Source organism: Cuculus canorus, chromosome 20 (genome assembly GCF_017976375.1).
Source record: "Cuculus canorus isolate bCucCan1 chromosome 20, bCucCan1.pri, whole genome shotgun sequence".
Lineage (NCBI taxonomy): Eukaryota > Metazoa > Chordata > Aves > Cuculiformes > Cuculidae > Cuculus > Cuculus canorus.
Genome location: NC_071420.1, coordinates 639,521 through 656,223, shown reverse-complemented (window position 1 = coordinate 656,223; position 16,703 = coordinate 639,521). Strand labels below are relative to the sequence as shown.

General features: G+C 44.9%; 1 protein-coding gene across 1 annotated transcript in view; it reads left to right on the top strand.

The window, feature by feature from the left end:
* Positions 1 to 2,309: 2,309 nt before the first annotated feature.
* KSR1 (kinase suppressor of ras 1) overlaps positions 2,310 to 16,703 on the top strand; it is a 72,753-nt gene continuing 58,359 nt past the window's right edge. The window contains exon 1 of the mRNA XM_009567430.2: positions 2,310 to 2,587. Within this exon, the coding sequence (XP_009565725.2) occupies positions 2,372 to 2,587 (216 nt within the window). The 5' untranslated portion in view covers positions 2,310 to 2,371. The remainder of the gene's footprint in view (positions 2,588 to 16,703) is intronic.

The window sequence follows — 16,703 nt, the reverse complement described above, 5'->3', positions numbered from 1 at the left end:
TATCTTGTAATGCACAGCCCACAATTTTCCTAGTTTGCTTTCTTATGCAACACACTGGGTTCTTGCCTGTTAGCAAATGGATTTTCCCTGGTGTGTATGGCAGAGTCTACAAGAATAATATTTCTGTTAATAGCACTTCCCAGTTCCACAGTCACCTGTATTTGCAGTGCCAGTCTGTTAGACTTCTACAAACTAAAACTTGCAGCACACTTCAGATGAGAGGAAGAGGGGGTAGTCAAGGACTTTTTCACAAGGTCAGAAATATGGAGGCAATAAGCAAAATAAGTTACTTTCCCAAAACCACAGGACTCATCAGATGGCAAACTAATTAAAGCCTAATCCAGCAAAGTCCTTAGTGTGTATGAAATTTACAGCATGTGAATAATGACAATGAAATCAAATACTTAACCTGACCCACATTCTTAAGAAAATTATTAAACAGCATATGCCACACTAATTGATGCAAATGCACCCAAACTAATGTGGATACCAGCATGCATTTAACCATAAGAAAAACAGCTCAGTGTCAGCTGATTTGCCCTGCTCCACACCCTCATGGCCTATATTCATATTGTTTCCCCCTTCCCTTTTGCATAAAACTCTCTTCTGCACATGAGGCTCAGATGTCATTTTAGCTTTTAAAACCTTATATCAATCTACCCCAAATGAAGGCGGCTATCTTCTTCTGTCAGCAGGCTGCAAACAAATTGCCTTTCTGGATCTCTCACGTCAGATGAACAGTCCTAATTCTTTTAATAACTGGTAGATGAATTATTCCTGCACTGATACCTCTGTTCCGTGTGATTCCATCAGACAGTTAGAATACACAACAAAATGCACCTGTAATGCCATTCTCTGTAGTATTTTTCTGGAGTTTCCATTGTGAAAGCTGAAACCACAGTGATTCCATGAGGACATAATGAAGTTCCCTCCTACTCATGATATGAACAAACCCACAGGACTATTGCACACAAGTGTTTATGTTCACTAAAAAGTGTTTATAGTAATGCCCACTTCGTGTACTAGACCTGCACTTATTCTTTACTAAGTAAACTTTTATGTCAAATAAAACATGTATTTGATTGATTTATAGAACGTTTGGGAAAGGCTACTTTAGGAGAACTCTCTATGGCCTTAGTAAGTCACTTGTTTATAGCTAGCACTTGGTTTGTGCCCATGTAATAGCACAGACGTCACCAGTGTCAGGAACTCCCTCACTGCTCAAGCCACACCACATACTCCAGCCCCAATGACTCCAGCTCTGCCATGGCCATGGCAGATAATGCCACCAGAAAACACACAAGGGGTTTCTGTGGGATGGCACTGAACACATAATGCCATTTTGATACTATTTTTAACCTCCAGACCTTCAGGTCCTCGTGGTGTTCAGTGTCTGCAGGGGGGCTCATCTGGTCCTTCCAGGTGCCAAGAGAAGGGCAGACGAAGCTGGAGGAGGGGCTGGAGAACAAGTCTTACGAGGAGCAGCTGAGGGAACTGGAGGTTGTTTAGCCTGAAGAAAAGGAGGCTGAGGGGAGACCTTATCACTGTCTTCACCTACCTGGAAGGAGGTGGTAGCGAGGTGGGTGCTGGTCTCCGAAGTGATAGATGATAGGACGAGAGGGAGTGGCCAGGGGAGGTTCAGGTTAGACATCAGGAAAAATTTCTTCAGCATAAGGGATATTGGGCACCAGAACTGCTGCCCAGGGAGGTGGTGGAGTAACTGTCCCTGGAGCCGTTTAAAAGATGCGTAGATGAAGTGCTCAGGGATGTGGTTAGGTACCGTTGGACTCAATGATCTCAAAGGTCTTCTCCAACCAAACAGTTTTAAGATTCTATGAAGAGGGGCTCACGCGCGGCAACCGGCTGCGTCCGCCAGATGAGCCCTCGCACCTGAGGCGGGCTGGACAGACCCTTCCTCCTTCAGAGGCGGGCGCAAGGGGCTCCTCTGGGGCGAGACACCAGCCCCGACAGAGCTGTGGGAGGGCTGAGCCAGGCTGCGAGGGCGCTGAGGGGCTGAGGCGGCGGTAGGGATACCGAGTTGGGCTCTGGGAACTGAGACAAATGCTGAGGCGGCGGTAGGGAGACTGAGATGGGCACTGGGGACTGAAGTGGGCGCTGAGGCGGGCGTTGGGCGCTGGGGCGGAGACTCAGGAGCTGAGGAGAGCAGGGGGAGAGGCTGCAGTGGGTGCTGAGGCAGAGCGCTGGGGGCGCTGAGGGGCTGAGCAGTGGTGTCAGTGCTGTCGCCGAGGCGGCGGCAGCAGCCCCGGGCAGGGCGCGGCGGGGCGGGGCGAGCCGGGGCTGCCCGCCCTCCTCCGTGCCGCTCCCGCCCCCCGCCGCCGCCTCTCCTCGCCGGCCTCCCCGATGCTGAGGGATGGATAGAGCGGCTGCCCTGCGAGCCGCCGGCATGCTGGAGAGGAAGGAGCGGGGCGGCGGCGAGGCGGCGGCGCGGGGAGCCGTGCGGAGCACGCTGCAGCAGTGCGGGCTGCTGCAGGACCTCATCGACATCTCGCTCTCCAACCTGCGCGGGCTGCGCACCAAGTGCGCCGCGTCCAACGACCTCACCCAGCAGGAGATCCGCACCCTGGAGGTAACGGGGCTCGGCGGACAAGGAGGGGGCGGGGTGAGGGGAGCCCCGCGCGTCCCCCTCGTCTGTTCCTCGCAGCTGGGGCCCAGGCCTGAGCCGTGGCGGGGAGAGAGCCCCTTTCTCCCCGGAGATGCGGGGAAGGACCCCTCCTCTCCCGTCTGCGCGGAGGGTATCCGTGGAATGGAGAAAGAGAGGGAGGGAAGGAAGGAAGGAAGGACGCCCCTGCCCCGCCGCAGCCCCGTGCCCCCCTGCAGCTGTGGGGCCAGGCTGGCACCAGCCCTCTCCCCTAGAAAGGCGTCCCGTGGTGCTAAGGCGAGGTGAGAACGGGGCTGGGGAGCCGCTGGGCCGGGTTCCCGGCGCTGCACGGTGCTGCTGGGGTCGTGCCCGCCCCGTGCGCGCCCTGGGCTCGCGGCTGGGCTCCTACTGTCACCGTGAGGGTAGGTGCATGCGAAACGGGCCAAGAGACGACTCGAAGCTCCTTAGTAGAGGGTGGGTCGCCACATCGGCTGTCCTGAGAAGCTGGATGTAGTTACGCTGTCCCTCAGGTCTGCTTCTGATGGCTCCTGCCCTCTGCTCCACACCTGTCTCTCTATCCCTGGCTCAGCGTCACTGATCTAATCTGGTCCTCCTTTTCACTCCTGTGGTGTGGCTGACAAACAGCATCATAGTCTAGGCTGAAGAGATGTTTTGCCGTTTAGAAAGATTATGTGAAACTCTTTAAGCACAAAACATATGCTCTTGTGATGCTTTCAATAGAAGGGCTGAATCTGTATGCGAGTACTGCAGGACGTATTTAGAAAGGGAATGTATGTATATTTTTTTTTTCTTAGTTTGATTTGTCCTTTAGATACTTAAATAACATCTCCTTTTACCTTGTGTTGGGTAGTGTTGCTCTCAGCAGAGTAAACAATCCCCCTTCATCCCTCCTTGATAGAAGTTTCATGTAAAGGCTTATGGTCTTTCTCCAGTCTGACTGGGAGGACTGTGGAGCTACAGCATTGGGCCTTTAGGAAAAATGACCATTACAACTGTGTAACTGTAACAAACAAGGTAGTGTGCTGCAAAAATCCATCACATGAGAAATGAAGGTTGGGAAAAAAATTGTGAAACAATAGGTGTTAGGTAGCTTTTGGCTACAACCGCTTGAAATCTACCATTCTTCCTTTTCTCTTCCTCTGCCTTTTGTTGGGTTTTGTTTGGTTGTTTGTTTTTTTGTTTAGTGGGGTGTTCTGCTTTTCTTATATGTTTTTTTTCAAATTTGTAGCACTCTTTTTCCTCTTCCCACCTCCAAATAGGATTCAGAAGAATATTCTTTACAAAACAATATTTCTGCAGTCTTTTGTTAGCCCTACTGACAGCCTTTTTAATGCTCAAAACAATGTCTACGTCAACATCATTTTGGAAAATGATCATCCAGTATTTTGCTGGTAGACCTTCTAAAAGAAGACCTTTATTCACACAGGATAAAGGCCTGCATCATATTCAGGTTCATTCTTAAAGCAAACAAAAGCTGTTTCTCATGATAGTTGTGATTATGTGGCATGGCATTCCTCTTAAACGTTTATCTGCTTAAACAAACGGGTGGTGTATTCACTAGTGATCATAAAATTTGTACTCGGAAAAAGATCTTAACTGTAACAATTCTCTTTAATGCACAGTCCAGCATATGATTCCTCTGGGAATTCCACCACATACTGTATCTTGGCCAACACATGAAGCTCTGGGCATGGATACAGACTCTGTGCCCTTTGCTCTGTTCACTTGTCTGTACCCAAATACATTTTCTCAAGCACAGCCTGAGTCTTGTGCTGAAGTCTTTGTGCCAGTCTGCAGTGGGTTTGTCTCTGGATGCAGAGCAGAGAACCAGACTGTGGGAGATGAGGGTCTGTGTTTACTTCCCAAAGGTGTAATTTCCCATGCTGGGCTGCAGCGCTGTCCCAAGTACCAGCTGGCCTGCCTGTGGCATTAGGAGGTGTAATTCCTGTGCCGTGGCTAATGTGTCAGAAATACTTGCGTAGCCATGTGCATTTGTCTATCGGATTGCATCAGTAGAGGCAGGTGCTCCGATATTGCAGACAGACAGCTTTGCTGATGGTTTGACTGTGGTGCGCAGACTCTCTGCAGACTGTAGGCAACTCCTCAAGAGTCAGTTGTGATGGCTGCACTAGCAAGCATCATCCATGCTTTAGATTTGAATCTACACCTGTCTTCTGTTCTTGTGCAGTAACTTTTCATGTATATATCCTTTTTCCATGAAAAACTTCGCTGCATCAGTATAAGTGGTAAACTGTGTAGCAAAGCCACATGGAAATGATAAAACATGAGACAGATAAAAGCAGCTAAGTGGGAAGCAGAAGGTACTGGCTTGGGAAGGGAGAGGATTTGATGCTGGAAGCTGAAGAAGCAGCTTCTGAAGCCAAATGTGAAGCTTCACATCTGTGATTTGAAGATGGTCCAATATACTAAGTCAAAAAGTCAGTTTATTGATTTCACTTTTTGTTTTTACTCAAAGGAATGAACATTCAGGGAAGCTTCCATAATATGATTTGTATATAGCTCATACATCACTGAAAGTTCTGCGATACCTAGTTTCAGTGTCAAGACCGTGAACTTAACGTGTGAAGAGATATCTTTTTGAACACAATCTTCTCTCTAAGTGAACTACAGGTGTTCAGACCACCCGTGCACAGAGTGAAAGCTGTCAGATGGATGTGGCTGTCTGAACTGTCTACCACTGCAGGTCAAACAGCAGGGCATGCTCAGTGCCATTTCTGATCCCTAGGTCAGCATGTCCCTGAAGTAAAGTTCTGCAAGTGCTTGTAATATGAATGGAATCAATATCCTAAAACAAGTGTGTAAATTCATCTCAATGCTTGTGTAATTTTATTTTTTACACTAGACATACCACCTTGGCCCTTTTGGCACCACTCCCTTCTGTGCTTGTTCACACTTAGATAGCTGTCATGTATGTCACATGATTCACAATATGTGCGTGTTTCAAAGTCGAGAACATCAACCTAACTAAAGGTATTTGAATGCATGCTTATGTCCTTATGCTTCCTCATTCCTCTTGTGTATAAGGTCTTCTCAAAATAAAGCACGTGGTAGATAAGGATTTCAAACTGGGACCTTAACAGGTAAAGATAAGCACTCATGGTAGATCAAATAAGTGTAGGGAGAACTTTCTGTAATACAGAAAGAAGCGGGGAGAAAGAAAGGGCCATGGGAATTGCTTGCAGATAATATGTTGAGTGTAGATGTGTTATGTGAGCTGACCCCATTTCACATGTGGGGAGGCCATTTCTTAGAAGGGCAGGGAGTTTCCCTGTAGTGGAAAGTAGATTGTGTTAGTTTGGTTATTAGTAGAGTATATTCTCTGATGCCACAAGTTCTTGTATTTTTTCAAATGTTTTATATGTTCTGCCAAAAAAGTGCTTGAGTATTTTTACCCAGCATTTTGATATATGGCTCACTTTCAGTTGTGTCCTAGCACAACTCACTTCTCAAGTCGAGTACAAAACTGAAATGGAAAATGATGGTAACTTTAACCCATACGTAAGAGAGCAAAAAATGTCTTGCCATGTGGTGAGCATTCAATGTTGTTCCAAGCATCTTTGGAAAGAAACAACTCAATAGTCTTGAACTGTGTCCCTACACTAATACCTTGCATGACTCTTAAATTGGTTTTGCAAAGTTAGAAGCATATTATTTTTGGCTGTATTTCTTTGTAAAAGCAATATCTTTCTGAATGCATTTATCTGGCTAGGAAGCTGATAATGGGACTAGGCTTGACCTCTGTGGTGAAGCACATAGAATTTCTAACACTGCTGTTCAACCCTGTCTGTTGGATGTGAGAAGGAGAATAAGAGTCCTGTGGGCTGGCTGCAGGGAAGGCTCTGATGGTTTCTCATCTCTTCTGCTGGAAGCAGCATAGCTGGTTTGGTAAATTTGGGAATTACCAGACTAAGTGGGACATCTTCCCTATCCCTGACTGTTTTAACTGCAACAAAGATGAAGCAGGACCTGGCTGAACTGAGACCTAGAGTGTAGTTAGACTGTAGATCTGTTTTCTTTCTGCCTTGGCTCTTAGATCATAAGAGCTAACTGCAGTGTTTCTGGCATGCTGCCTCCCAACTGGTTATGGTGGGAGTGTCAGGGTGGTGCAGGAGCATGCATAGCTAAGATCTGCCTGCTCTTTAAGAAAAGCCGTCCACATTGCTCTTTGGCTGGACAATGTCTGTGATAGAGACACTCCTGAGCCTGTGCACAGAGATCACTTCGACTTCATCCTCAGGAGCGTCTCCTGTCTAGCACCTCCAGAATGCATAATACCAGAGCAAGAAGCCTGACTCCAGCTGTGCTGTGTCACATCAAGTCAGCCTACTACTCCGCAAATCAGTCTTTCGTATTGGCTGAATGATACCTGTGGATTAAATATGTTTGAACCTGCTTTGGCATTATCTTGATTCATTAGGCAATTTGGCTAGAAAAGGCTTATCTCTTACTATGCAATCTCGAAGCAGAAACAAAGGCTTTGAAAATGGGGGGAGGTATGAGAGGAGAGGAAGAGGAATTGTAATGGTCCAGGCTTGCAGACTGGAAGTTGGACGTGTGGTATGCATAATGAAAGGAAGACTGTGTTTGTAAATTGGAAGCAGTAGGAGTAGTGAATTTTTCAGACCAAACTGCAACCTGTAGCCACATGTTTATGAGCCTTGGTCAGCTGAGAAGACTTCCTTTTCCAGCAGGTCTTATGTAAGACAAGAAAGCCTCTTACTTCATCTTACTTTTTGCATATATGCAACACGTTTGTCTTTCTTAAAGTTGTCTTCTTTTTTTTAGGATTCTTCTTAAATTTGTATGCTTGTTTGTATAAGATAGGCTTCAACAGAGATTGTGTTTGACTTTGAAGAAGGGAGAACTGTGTATTATCAAATCTGTAGACATCATATTTCTTTGTGACAATCTGTCTCTGTATGTGATCAGAATTTGTACATCATGATGGAATTTACCTATCTCTTACTGTTGATTTTGTATAAATGTTGACACAAAAAGTCAGCAGCAGTGTTTTAACTTATCTGGAGTTTTCAGGACAAGCTCTGATGAGTAGATTGTAATCAAGATGAAGTATGGCAAGGGACTCTTCACTTTCCTGTCAAGGTCTACGTGTACTTCTTGTCTTGTGTTGGATTCTACCATGCATTGATTGGGAAGCAAGAATGGAAGTATCAGAGTAAGGCTTTGTGTTGCCTTTGTCTCTCTAAGACTGCTTGTGTGGTCACTGGATTGTGTTAAACAGAATTATTCCCGCTCCTCTTCATGCAGAGTCAGCTTAGAGATCCTTTTGAGCAACTGAACTCCAATAAAGAAGTATAGTAGTGCTTGGAGATGAGACCTCTGTATGTACATGCCTACACACACTAACAGGAACTCACAGTCTGTTGTGCCAGACAAGCCTCAGTCTCCACATATGATTTCTAATGCTTATTGCGCATTCAGAATTGATCTAATCAGTGAAGTAGCCCGACTGGAACTTTGGCTTTATCTAGCTAAACTCATGGATGTAACCGAGCTTGCACAGATACCACCTCAATAGAACTGGGTCTGCTACTCAAGTTCAACGGCATTTTACACAAGGAAAACCCCAATTAGTGTTACAGTTGCATATCAGTGACAAATTTACAGCTATGAGTCAGCATAGTGGTACACAAATTTATCACCCGTTTTTGTTCATAAATAGGAATGCTTAACAAAAGAAGTCGCGTGACACACTAAATTATTTAGGGAATATTATGCCTAAAATGATGTTTCCACCATAGACCATGTAATTTTTCAAATATTTGAAGGATAAACTCTCACCTTTCCTTTAAGGATAAGATCTTCTATGCTTATTTTCAGCCTATAGGGAATTTTTTTGTTAGGAAAATTCTAATGAAAGCAAGTCTTGCTATCTCTCACTGATTTGGGAGTTGGAGAATGTATTGGCTAGATTACTGCTGTGGTGGAAAGGCACAGAATAATGTATAGATGACACCACACAGAGATACTGACTCATACTTCTCATAGAGAGTTCCCTCCCTCCTCCTGTGGAGTAATCACACGCAGTCAACGCTACCAACAGCACAGTGTTGCCACGGTTAGTAAGTCAGAGGAACACAAACTCTTTGAATCTTGAAACACAATTTTGAATCTTGAAATTTGAATCTGGAAACACACCTGTTCCAAAAGAAATGGAAGATGGAAATGTCTTCCAAGACATGACTTGTGAGCAGTTGTGCACAGAATTGTCGTGGGCACTCCTGCTGCTTAGGGGGCGTCTGAACCTCCTGAAAGACTGGTTCAACAGGATTAGGAAGCAGTTTGGCAATCTTTGACTGCAGCTATTCCTTATTGGCATAGTTTGAGTGAGAGCAGGTGATGGGTTTAGGCCCTGCCCCTGGAATCTGGGACAGGATCAGTCCTAAATTAAACCAGAGAAACTGTATTGCTTATAAGGTGGAGGACAACTGAGAACCACCGAAGGGTACATATGTGACACAGGTGGTCACATATGTCTTTTGCCTTAAGCTAGAGCTGCACAGAGCTCCTGTGCCACCTACAGATCCCTGAGACACATCCCAGCCCAGCTGCGCTCCCACTGTAGATACTCTGAGGAACATAAAGTAATCATCAGTGCAGCTTTAGTGTTCACTTGAACCTGTGTTCATTGACAGTTGCTGGTTCTATGGCTGAGCTCACTGTCTACGTTGTAAAACTACTTTTTGTATGAGCTGTTTAAACTGAACCCTGGAGAATTCCTGAGGTAGAAGCTCAAACCTTAGCTTAGACCCTGACCTGTCTGGGCATGTGTGTGTCACAGCCCAGTGGGATAATAGATGTCTTTTTGTTTGTCTTTCTCTAAGTTCAGCACATGTATCTTAAGTCTGAGCTATTTGGGCTGTTGATAGATGGAAGACGCAAGTCTCATTGGACTTCATGCCTGTGCTCAAGACTGTTCAACTAGCAACATGACCTATGCAGTGATGCTTTAAACTGCAGGTGCACAGGAGATGAGGAGCTGCCTAGGATTTTTGCTTCTAAGAAGTGAGTGGTGGTGGTCTTTGGCTGTTTTTTTTTTTCTTTTTTTAAGGAAAGTGTTGAGGGGAAAAGATATTGGATTGAAAAAGCTTGCAGCTGGCTGCAGAAGCGTACAAGTGCCGCCTAGCAAGGGGATTATGATATTCAGCACAATGGGCAAAGCACATGATAGCAGAAAGATATCAGTGTTACATGTGGGAAAGACTAGAATAGAACTCAAAAACCAGAGTATTTACTTGCTTTGGCTCTGTTTGAGCCTTTTCAAGTGTTATTGAGTATCATAGCATCATTGCATCACAGAGTGGTTTGGATTGGAAGGGACCTTAAAGATCATCCAGTTCCAACGCCCTGCCGTAGGCAGAGACATCTCCCACTGGATCAGGTTGTTCAAAGCTCATCCAAACTGTCCTTGAACACCTCCAGGGATGGGGCATCCACAACTTCTCTGGGCGGCCTGAGATATCATTCAAAATACCTAAAACTATTTGTGTCCTACAAAGTAAAGCCACAATGGCAGGTAAAACCAGCCAGCTTTTCAATAGATCTTTCCCCACCCAAATATGGGCTGTGAATTTTGTAGCTTGATTTGGGGAAGGAGGTGTAACAGATGGTGCACACAGAATGTGTGCTTGGACTCAAGTAGACTTTCCATGCTTTAATGAATGAGACGAGAAAAAGAGACAGCTTCCTGACATGTTTTTTTAGCTGTGATTTTCCTAAAAGGAGAAAACAAGGAGTTTCCTGTGTTTCTTCTGGTTGTCCTTGGGTAGGTGGTTGGAGGGACATTATTGAGAGCTGGGGCTGAACGTTACTGCAAGCTGATAGCATCCTCTGTCGAGGAATAAAATTGGTGACTCCTTGTCGCTGCCTCAAGTTTTTTTTTTTTCTATGTGTCATCTTCTGAACCTTCCCTTTAGAGAGAGATGAAGGATGCCCCAGACTATCAGTGCAAAACAAGCCACTGACCAGGATTTCCTAGTTCTAAGTTCTCCCTACTGAAATTTATCGTGATGATCTACGGTTTAAAGGCCTAATTCCAAGTCTACTGGGACTTACCATGGGGCTATGCTGTCTTTGCATGTGTCTACAGGGAGATGATAGCTTGCCCTGAGTTAGGGCAGGGACTCTCCAGAAGGTAGTTGAAGAGTAGCTATTCTTTTAATGTCACTGTAAATGGAATTACAGATATCCTTTGCAGAACCTTCCTGGATATTTGCTGGTGTAGCTCAGAAGAATTGCAGTGAAGCTGCTCCATGGCTGTTAGCCCTTCCCTGTCTGCTTTCAGGGTTCTACAGACTGAATTGGACCCACTGCCTCCATCTTGCTTTTAGTACTTTTAAATTTGGATTTAAAGTTAAAATATAGCTGTCTTGTCTCTCAGGAATGTACTCTAAAATGAACAGAGTCTCTGTCATGCCTTTTCTGCCTGGAAAGAAAATCTAATTTGTACTGTGTGCATCTTGAGGAAGCGTAGAAATATTTTAGGACACTTAGTAAGTGGAATAAGGAATCATGCTTTGATCAGGGGCTGCAGAGTGCCACTGGTATGATGATTATTAGTTATCCCAGATGGAAGACCTCTAATAGCAGAAACTGCAAGATCCACTTTAGAGCAGCGATTAACATGATGCTGAGGAATCTTGCTGGGTTGCAGCAGATCCAGTCTTTAGTCTGGTCTGAGCTGAGGCTGGCAAAACAGGTAATTGACCGCAGCTTTTGGAACGCAGCCAGGAGCCTTGGCTCTGGATTCCTGAAGATCTTTTGCAGGTAAGTTTAACAGTGCAGGCAAGAACTTTTCCACCCAGTTCCACTCTCCTTACCTGATTCTAAAACATGAGTTTGTTCATTTATCAAAGAACTTTCACTTCTGTTTGAAACAATCTAAATTAAGAAAGGAAGTCTTGAGCTTCTCATTGCTGCTGTGTGTGTAGGCTATTGTTGAGGCTTGCAGATTCCACTGTGAGATTCTATTTTTAGTTGCTAGTGAAGCTGAATAAACTGGAAAGAAGAAATAATGAATATGTTTTGCAGATTGAGATATTAAATCTAAAAGACATTAGATGGGGCAGGTAAATGGATCTGTCATTAAGAAAATGTGTGTCAGTGCCCATCAGGCTGCATTACAGTGCTCTGGGAGAGCTGCTCCACACCTGTTTCCCTGCCCATCCTTAAAGTATGGAGAATTTTCTACCAGCATTTTTAATCTTGCAGAACAGTGCTTTCTTCTTTCTACCTTTAGAGTAAGTTAGAGTTAAATCCTGGTTTAAGATAAGTGGCATAACACCACTGTAATAAGCAGAAGTAGTAAGTTTTCGTTGCTTAAAGATTCCTGACATTTTTAGGCATTTCCCTCTTAAAAACTGTTCATATCTGCCAAGCAAAACATTTCAGTTTACAGGCCCTTTGTCTTTCTGACCAAATCTGAAACATTGCATGAAGTGAAACATTTCTTATAAAGACTTTTAACTGTAACTCTCCCACAATTTCTAGAGACAGTTCTGAGTGCCTCAGACCAGCATCAGCTTTTACTGTCAGACTGTTGTTGTGCCGGTGCAGATCAGATGCAGTAATATTTTCCCCTCTCTTTAGTGAATTCTGGAAGGTGTGTCCTTGTCTAGTCTCCCTTGTTTTAAAATACACAGGTATTGTTATCAGGACATTGATCTGCTTGGGGAGATTTGCAAAGGCCTTCAATCTACTCGCTTTGGAAGAAGAAAGGTTTTCTTCTTTACCCTTGGAAACACAAGGGTGTCTGTAAGCACTCCAGAAGAGGAAGGGGGTCATAGTGTTGAAGTAAGCCAAGGTGCGCACAAACACCAAAGACCAGAGTAGATATCAAAGGACTTGTCAACCCCATTTGTATTAAGCCAGGATATTATGTGTGCTAAAACTGGTTTGATCTTGCTTTGTTGGTCACACATAATATTTGTAGAACCACTGGCTGACTGCTACAGGCCTGATCTAAGCATTGTTGTACTGGTGGTGTTTTGTGTGGGTATAGTGGGGTAGAGTTTCTGTGGGACATGACTTGGTGCACCCTAAATTCCTCGGCCATTTGTACTCACAGCTAGTGACTTGTGGAGTCTGTGGAAAGGAAGGGTTTGAGGGAGAAAGGAGAGCTGCTGTAAGCCCGGGTCTTTGCTGCACTGAAACACTGGCTGGATTTGAGCTGAAACTGCATTTGTAGGAACCACGATCCTGCTTTTGGGAAAGATGTTTTTTGTAATAATGTTGAAGACGCCTCTGTAGCAGTAATTACCTATTTGCATCTAACTAAATGGGATTTATCAGTTATCATCTGCCAACCTATGACTGGAGGCACAGTTAACTTGTACTGCGTGCATCTTGGGGAAGCGAGAAGAATTATAGGACACTTAATAAGTAGAATAAGGAGAGTAGAATAAGAATCAGCTGAGTACTTCTACTAGTGTGACACTAACATTTAGGTTTTGCTTCTTATGGAAGCTAAGTCCATAACACTATTCTGCTGCCAAGGCATGCTCCAGCTCCACTGATGTTATTCAAATGTCCCTAGTTGCCAAGAGTAACTAGTTTGCGGTCTGAGGCAGAGCTTTGAGGTTAATGGACACCTCGCAACATAAGATTTCAAATTCTATCCCTTCATTTGAGTGAGAAATGAGTACTTTGGCAGCAGCAATGCAGTGGTGATGCAACACTGCTTGTAGCTGAAATCCTCAGTACTGTTAGAGTGCTGCTTGCAGCTCCTCACTGTAGTTGAGCCAAGCTGCCGTGTTCCTTACCGGCAGGATCTACCCCTTTGTCAGCATTTTACTAACAGATTTTTCAATGTCCTTTTGAACTGTTCTGCTGAGAAGAGTGAGTTGAGGGAAACTTAACATCTGGCTCTGAGGCGCACAGTTTTTTGTGGTAGCACAGAGAAGAGAATGCAGACCTGACAGCTACAAGATATTCCTTCTTAAAGACACACACAGAAATAATGTTGATAGTTGCTGTGGCAGTCAACTTTGTGAGGCAGTGAAGCAAGTAGGAGCTGTTTGGAGTGGAGAGGGTGAAGAAGACTGCGAAGCAGAAGCATCAGCCAGTGCTGGTGGCTTAGGTGTCTCTGTGACAGCATATCTGGTGCTGCAAAGACTGAGCAGTAAGAGCTCTGAAACATGCTAACCACTCACTGTTGCAGATGCTTTTGCCCAGAGAGTTCAGGGTTAACACTACTGACATAGAGGTCTTTAGGAAGAGAAGGGATGTAAAATGCTTCTTACCTGTCCAGCTTCAGAGGCCAGTTTTAACCCTTCACCTCACTGAGTTTGACATCTGATTAAGGTAGCTGAAGTTCTGAACAGAATGCTGGCTCCTCATTGCGGGGCTGAAGGCAGACTGCTTTCCAGATAGACTGGCAGCACCCTTGTGTGGGAGCCTGAACTCTGTGGCAACAGAGGCTGCCTAACTGCCTGAGACATGTTTCGGGCATCTTTCTCATCGCTGGAGGCTGCAGCTGTATGTAAGGAGAGCCTTGGGCAGGCTGCTGGGAAGCTCACAGAAGCACCCATGCCCGTTTCTGGCTGCCTTTATTGTGCTAACTGACCCAGGACTAGCTAAATCCTTCTACTAGGGTTAGCCTGCATCCTCTTTCCACTTCTCTTAATGCAAATGCTTCTGATTCTTTTTTTTTTTTTTTTTTTCCAGCACAGCTCCAATATGTATCCTTCAGCCTAGTGAATCCTGCTTGTGCCTCCAGTGGATGCATCGCACCCCTTGACTGTCTCTGCCCTGCAGCATCTTTGTCTTTCCTGCTCAGAAAGCTGCTCAGCTTTCTGCCTTATCACAAGGCTTTGTCCTCTGGCTGAAGTGTTGCGGGCAGCCTCTCTGAGGCCCCACAGCAATAGCCTGACTCACCCGCAGCTGTGAAACCTAGGTGCTGGGGTGAAAGGGGAAACACATGAGGAAACGCATGGTCAGATGCCTTCCCTTCCTCTCCCCTTCACTCCTCATGGATACTCTACATAAAAAAGCTGCCTCAGCCTTTTCTGTCTTCCTGTGATCCTCACAAGAGGAGCCTGGTGTGAGGTCTCTTCCATATCGAGCATGACCCCTTTATATTGCAAAGAATAGAGTCTCCACATTCAAACTGTATTTTGTAGGGTGGGTTAGCAGTGTGCGCTCTCAGCTTTCCTGACAAAGCTTCAGTGGTGTCAAAACAGCATTGGCAAGCCCTGCAAGTCTCTGTATCGCTAGAATTCTTTAGAGGCCTTCTAAATGCTGAGCCTTCAGTCTCTTAGTGCTGTGGCTCTGGGATTTATCTGGCCTCAGACTTTAGGGTAGAGGACATGGGGAAAATTGGAGAGCCACCTTGATGGCTTAGGGATTTTGAAATGTATCACTAAGAAAGGCTCATTTATTTGGGAAAAAATATTTTGAGTATTTCCTCTAGGAAGTCCTGGTACCACCTCTTTTTGCAATATTGGAATATTAAGTAGTCCAAAGTGCCTTCTCTTTACAGGAGAGTTTAGTGTGATTTCTGTGCTACTGTGTAGGTGGTTGCAGAGTTGTCCAAGGATAAGATTTTCTGGATGACCTTCCTGTCTTTAAGTGATAGGCATTCTGGAAAAGGTACGAGTTAACCTGCACAGCAGCATTGGTGAGAACCACCAAGGAGAGGGATGCATTCTGCAGCAATTGTTTTTGAAGTGTGAGGTAGTCTAACAATTTTCTCCTTAGAAAATCCAGCATGCACCTAATCCTGATGTAACTGACTGCAAAGAGATGGCAGCTCCTACGAGTTCAGTGTGGATAACTGGGCATAGCTTTGCTTTCATCTCATGTTTAATTACTTTGAAAGCCTGTCTCTTGGCAATGGAATCTCTTACCCCTACTGTGATAGACAAGCTCGGGGACTAATGTGAACCTTTATTTCTGTAACTACTGGAAGAGCTGCTGTCAAGTTGCAAGACAATGGGGAAACCTTTCACAGCTTTACATTTGAGGCTGAGTGGGAGATGGGCAGAACAAGGAAGGCTGATGCAGTCGTTACTTTCCCTGCTCAGGAGGGATGGCTCAGTTTTCATGAGCTTTCCAAGTTAATTGCTGGGGTACAGGAAGATTGTTATTTTTTTGAAGTTAGAACAGTGGTACTTAATACTCTGAGCACCCTTTGTTCACCCACTGTGCTGGTGATGCAACACACGCTTTCAATCAGGAGAGTTCAAAACTATTTTGTGTAAGAATTTCATGTGGATTCATGTGTAATAGGACCTATTTTGCTTTAGCAGAGGGTCTGATCCTAAAGCAGGAAGCATTTCCTGTTTGGTTTCTGATAATTTGGATTGCAATTGCATGTGCAGAAGAGAACTTCCAAGTGAATGTCTGGAGAAATCTCTTTCCTAATGACTATTGCCCACTTGAAGGGCTGTCTTCCAAATCTGTCTAGAAATGTTGTGGTTGGGTACCTGCCAGATTTTTATTTGAATATCTTCTAATGTTGCTTTCATTTCCATTTTTGTTTATGCCCTTCCTGCTGGGGAATGGGAAAGGTAGTTAGCAATATATCCTCAAAAGAAACCTGTTTCCAGGTGCTGGCAAATTGAGCTATAAATACACATTTTTGGCTGAGGGCTGGCATGAACTCTTTATGAGGAAGGGATGATTTATTTTGGGTATTGCATCCTCTAATGTGGGCTTATATGGGTACGAGCTAGTCTTCTGCCTGCATTGCTAACTTTTTAAAAAATATTGAGGATTATATTGGAGCAGTTTCCACTCAACTTTCTGCACTCGGCCCAGTCTCTCTGTTTACCGTAGCTTTCTTCTGCTACTCAAAAAAAATCACCTTGGTTTTACTGTGCCCAGTGACAGGGACCTAAACCTTGAGATGTGTATCAATTTATCCCAGCCAGAAACCAGCATGACTTCTAGACCAGGGTATTTGTCTCTTCTGTAACTCCACAATAAGTCCACTGCTGCCCGGCTGTCCAAGTTCAACCTATTTGTAGAATGGGATTTAGGGTCTGCATTGTGAGGTTCCAGTAGTGCAGCCTGCAGTGGTCTGTAACCTGCTACAGTCTGT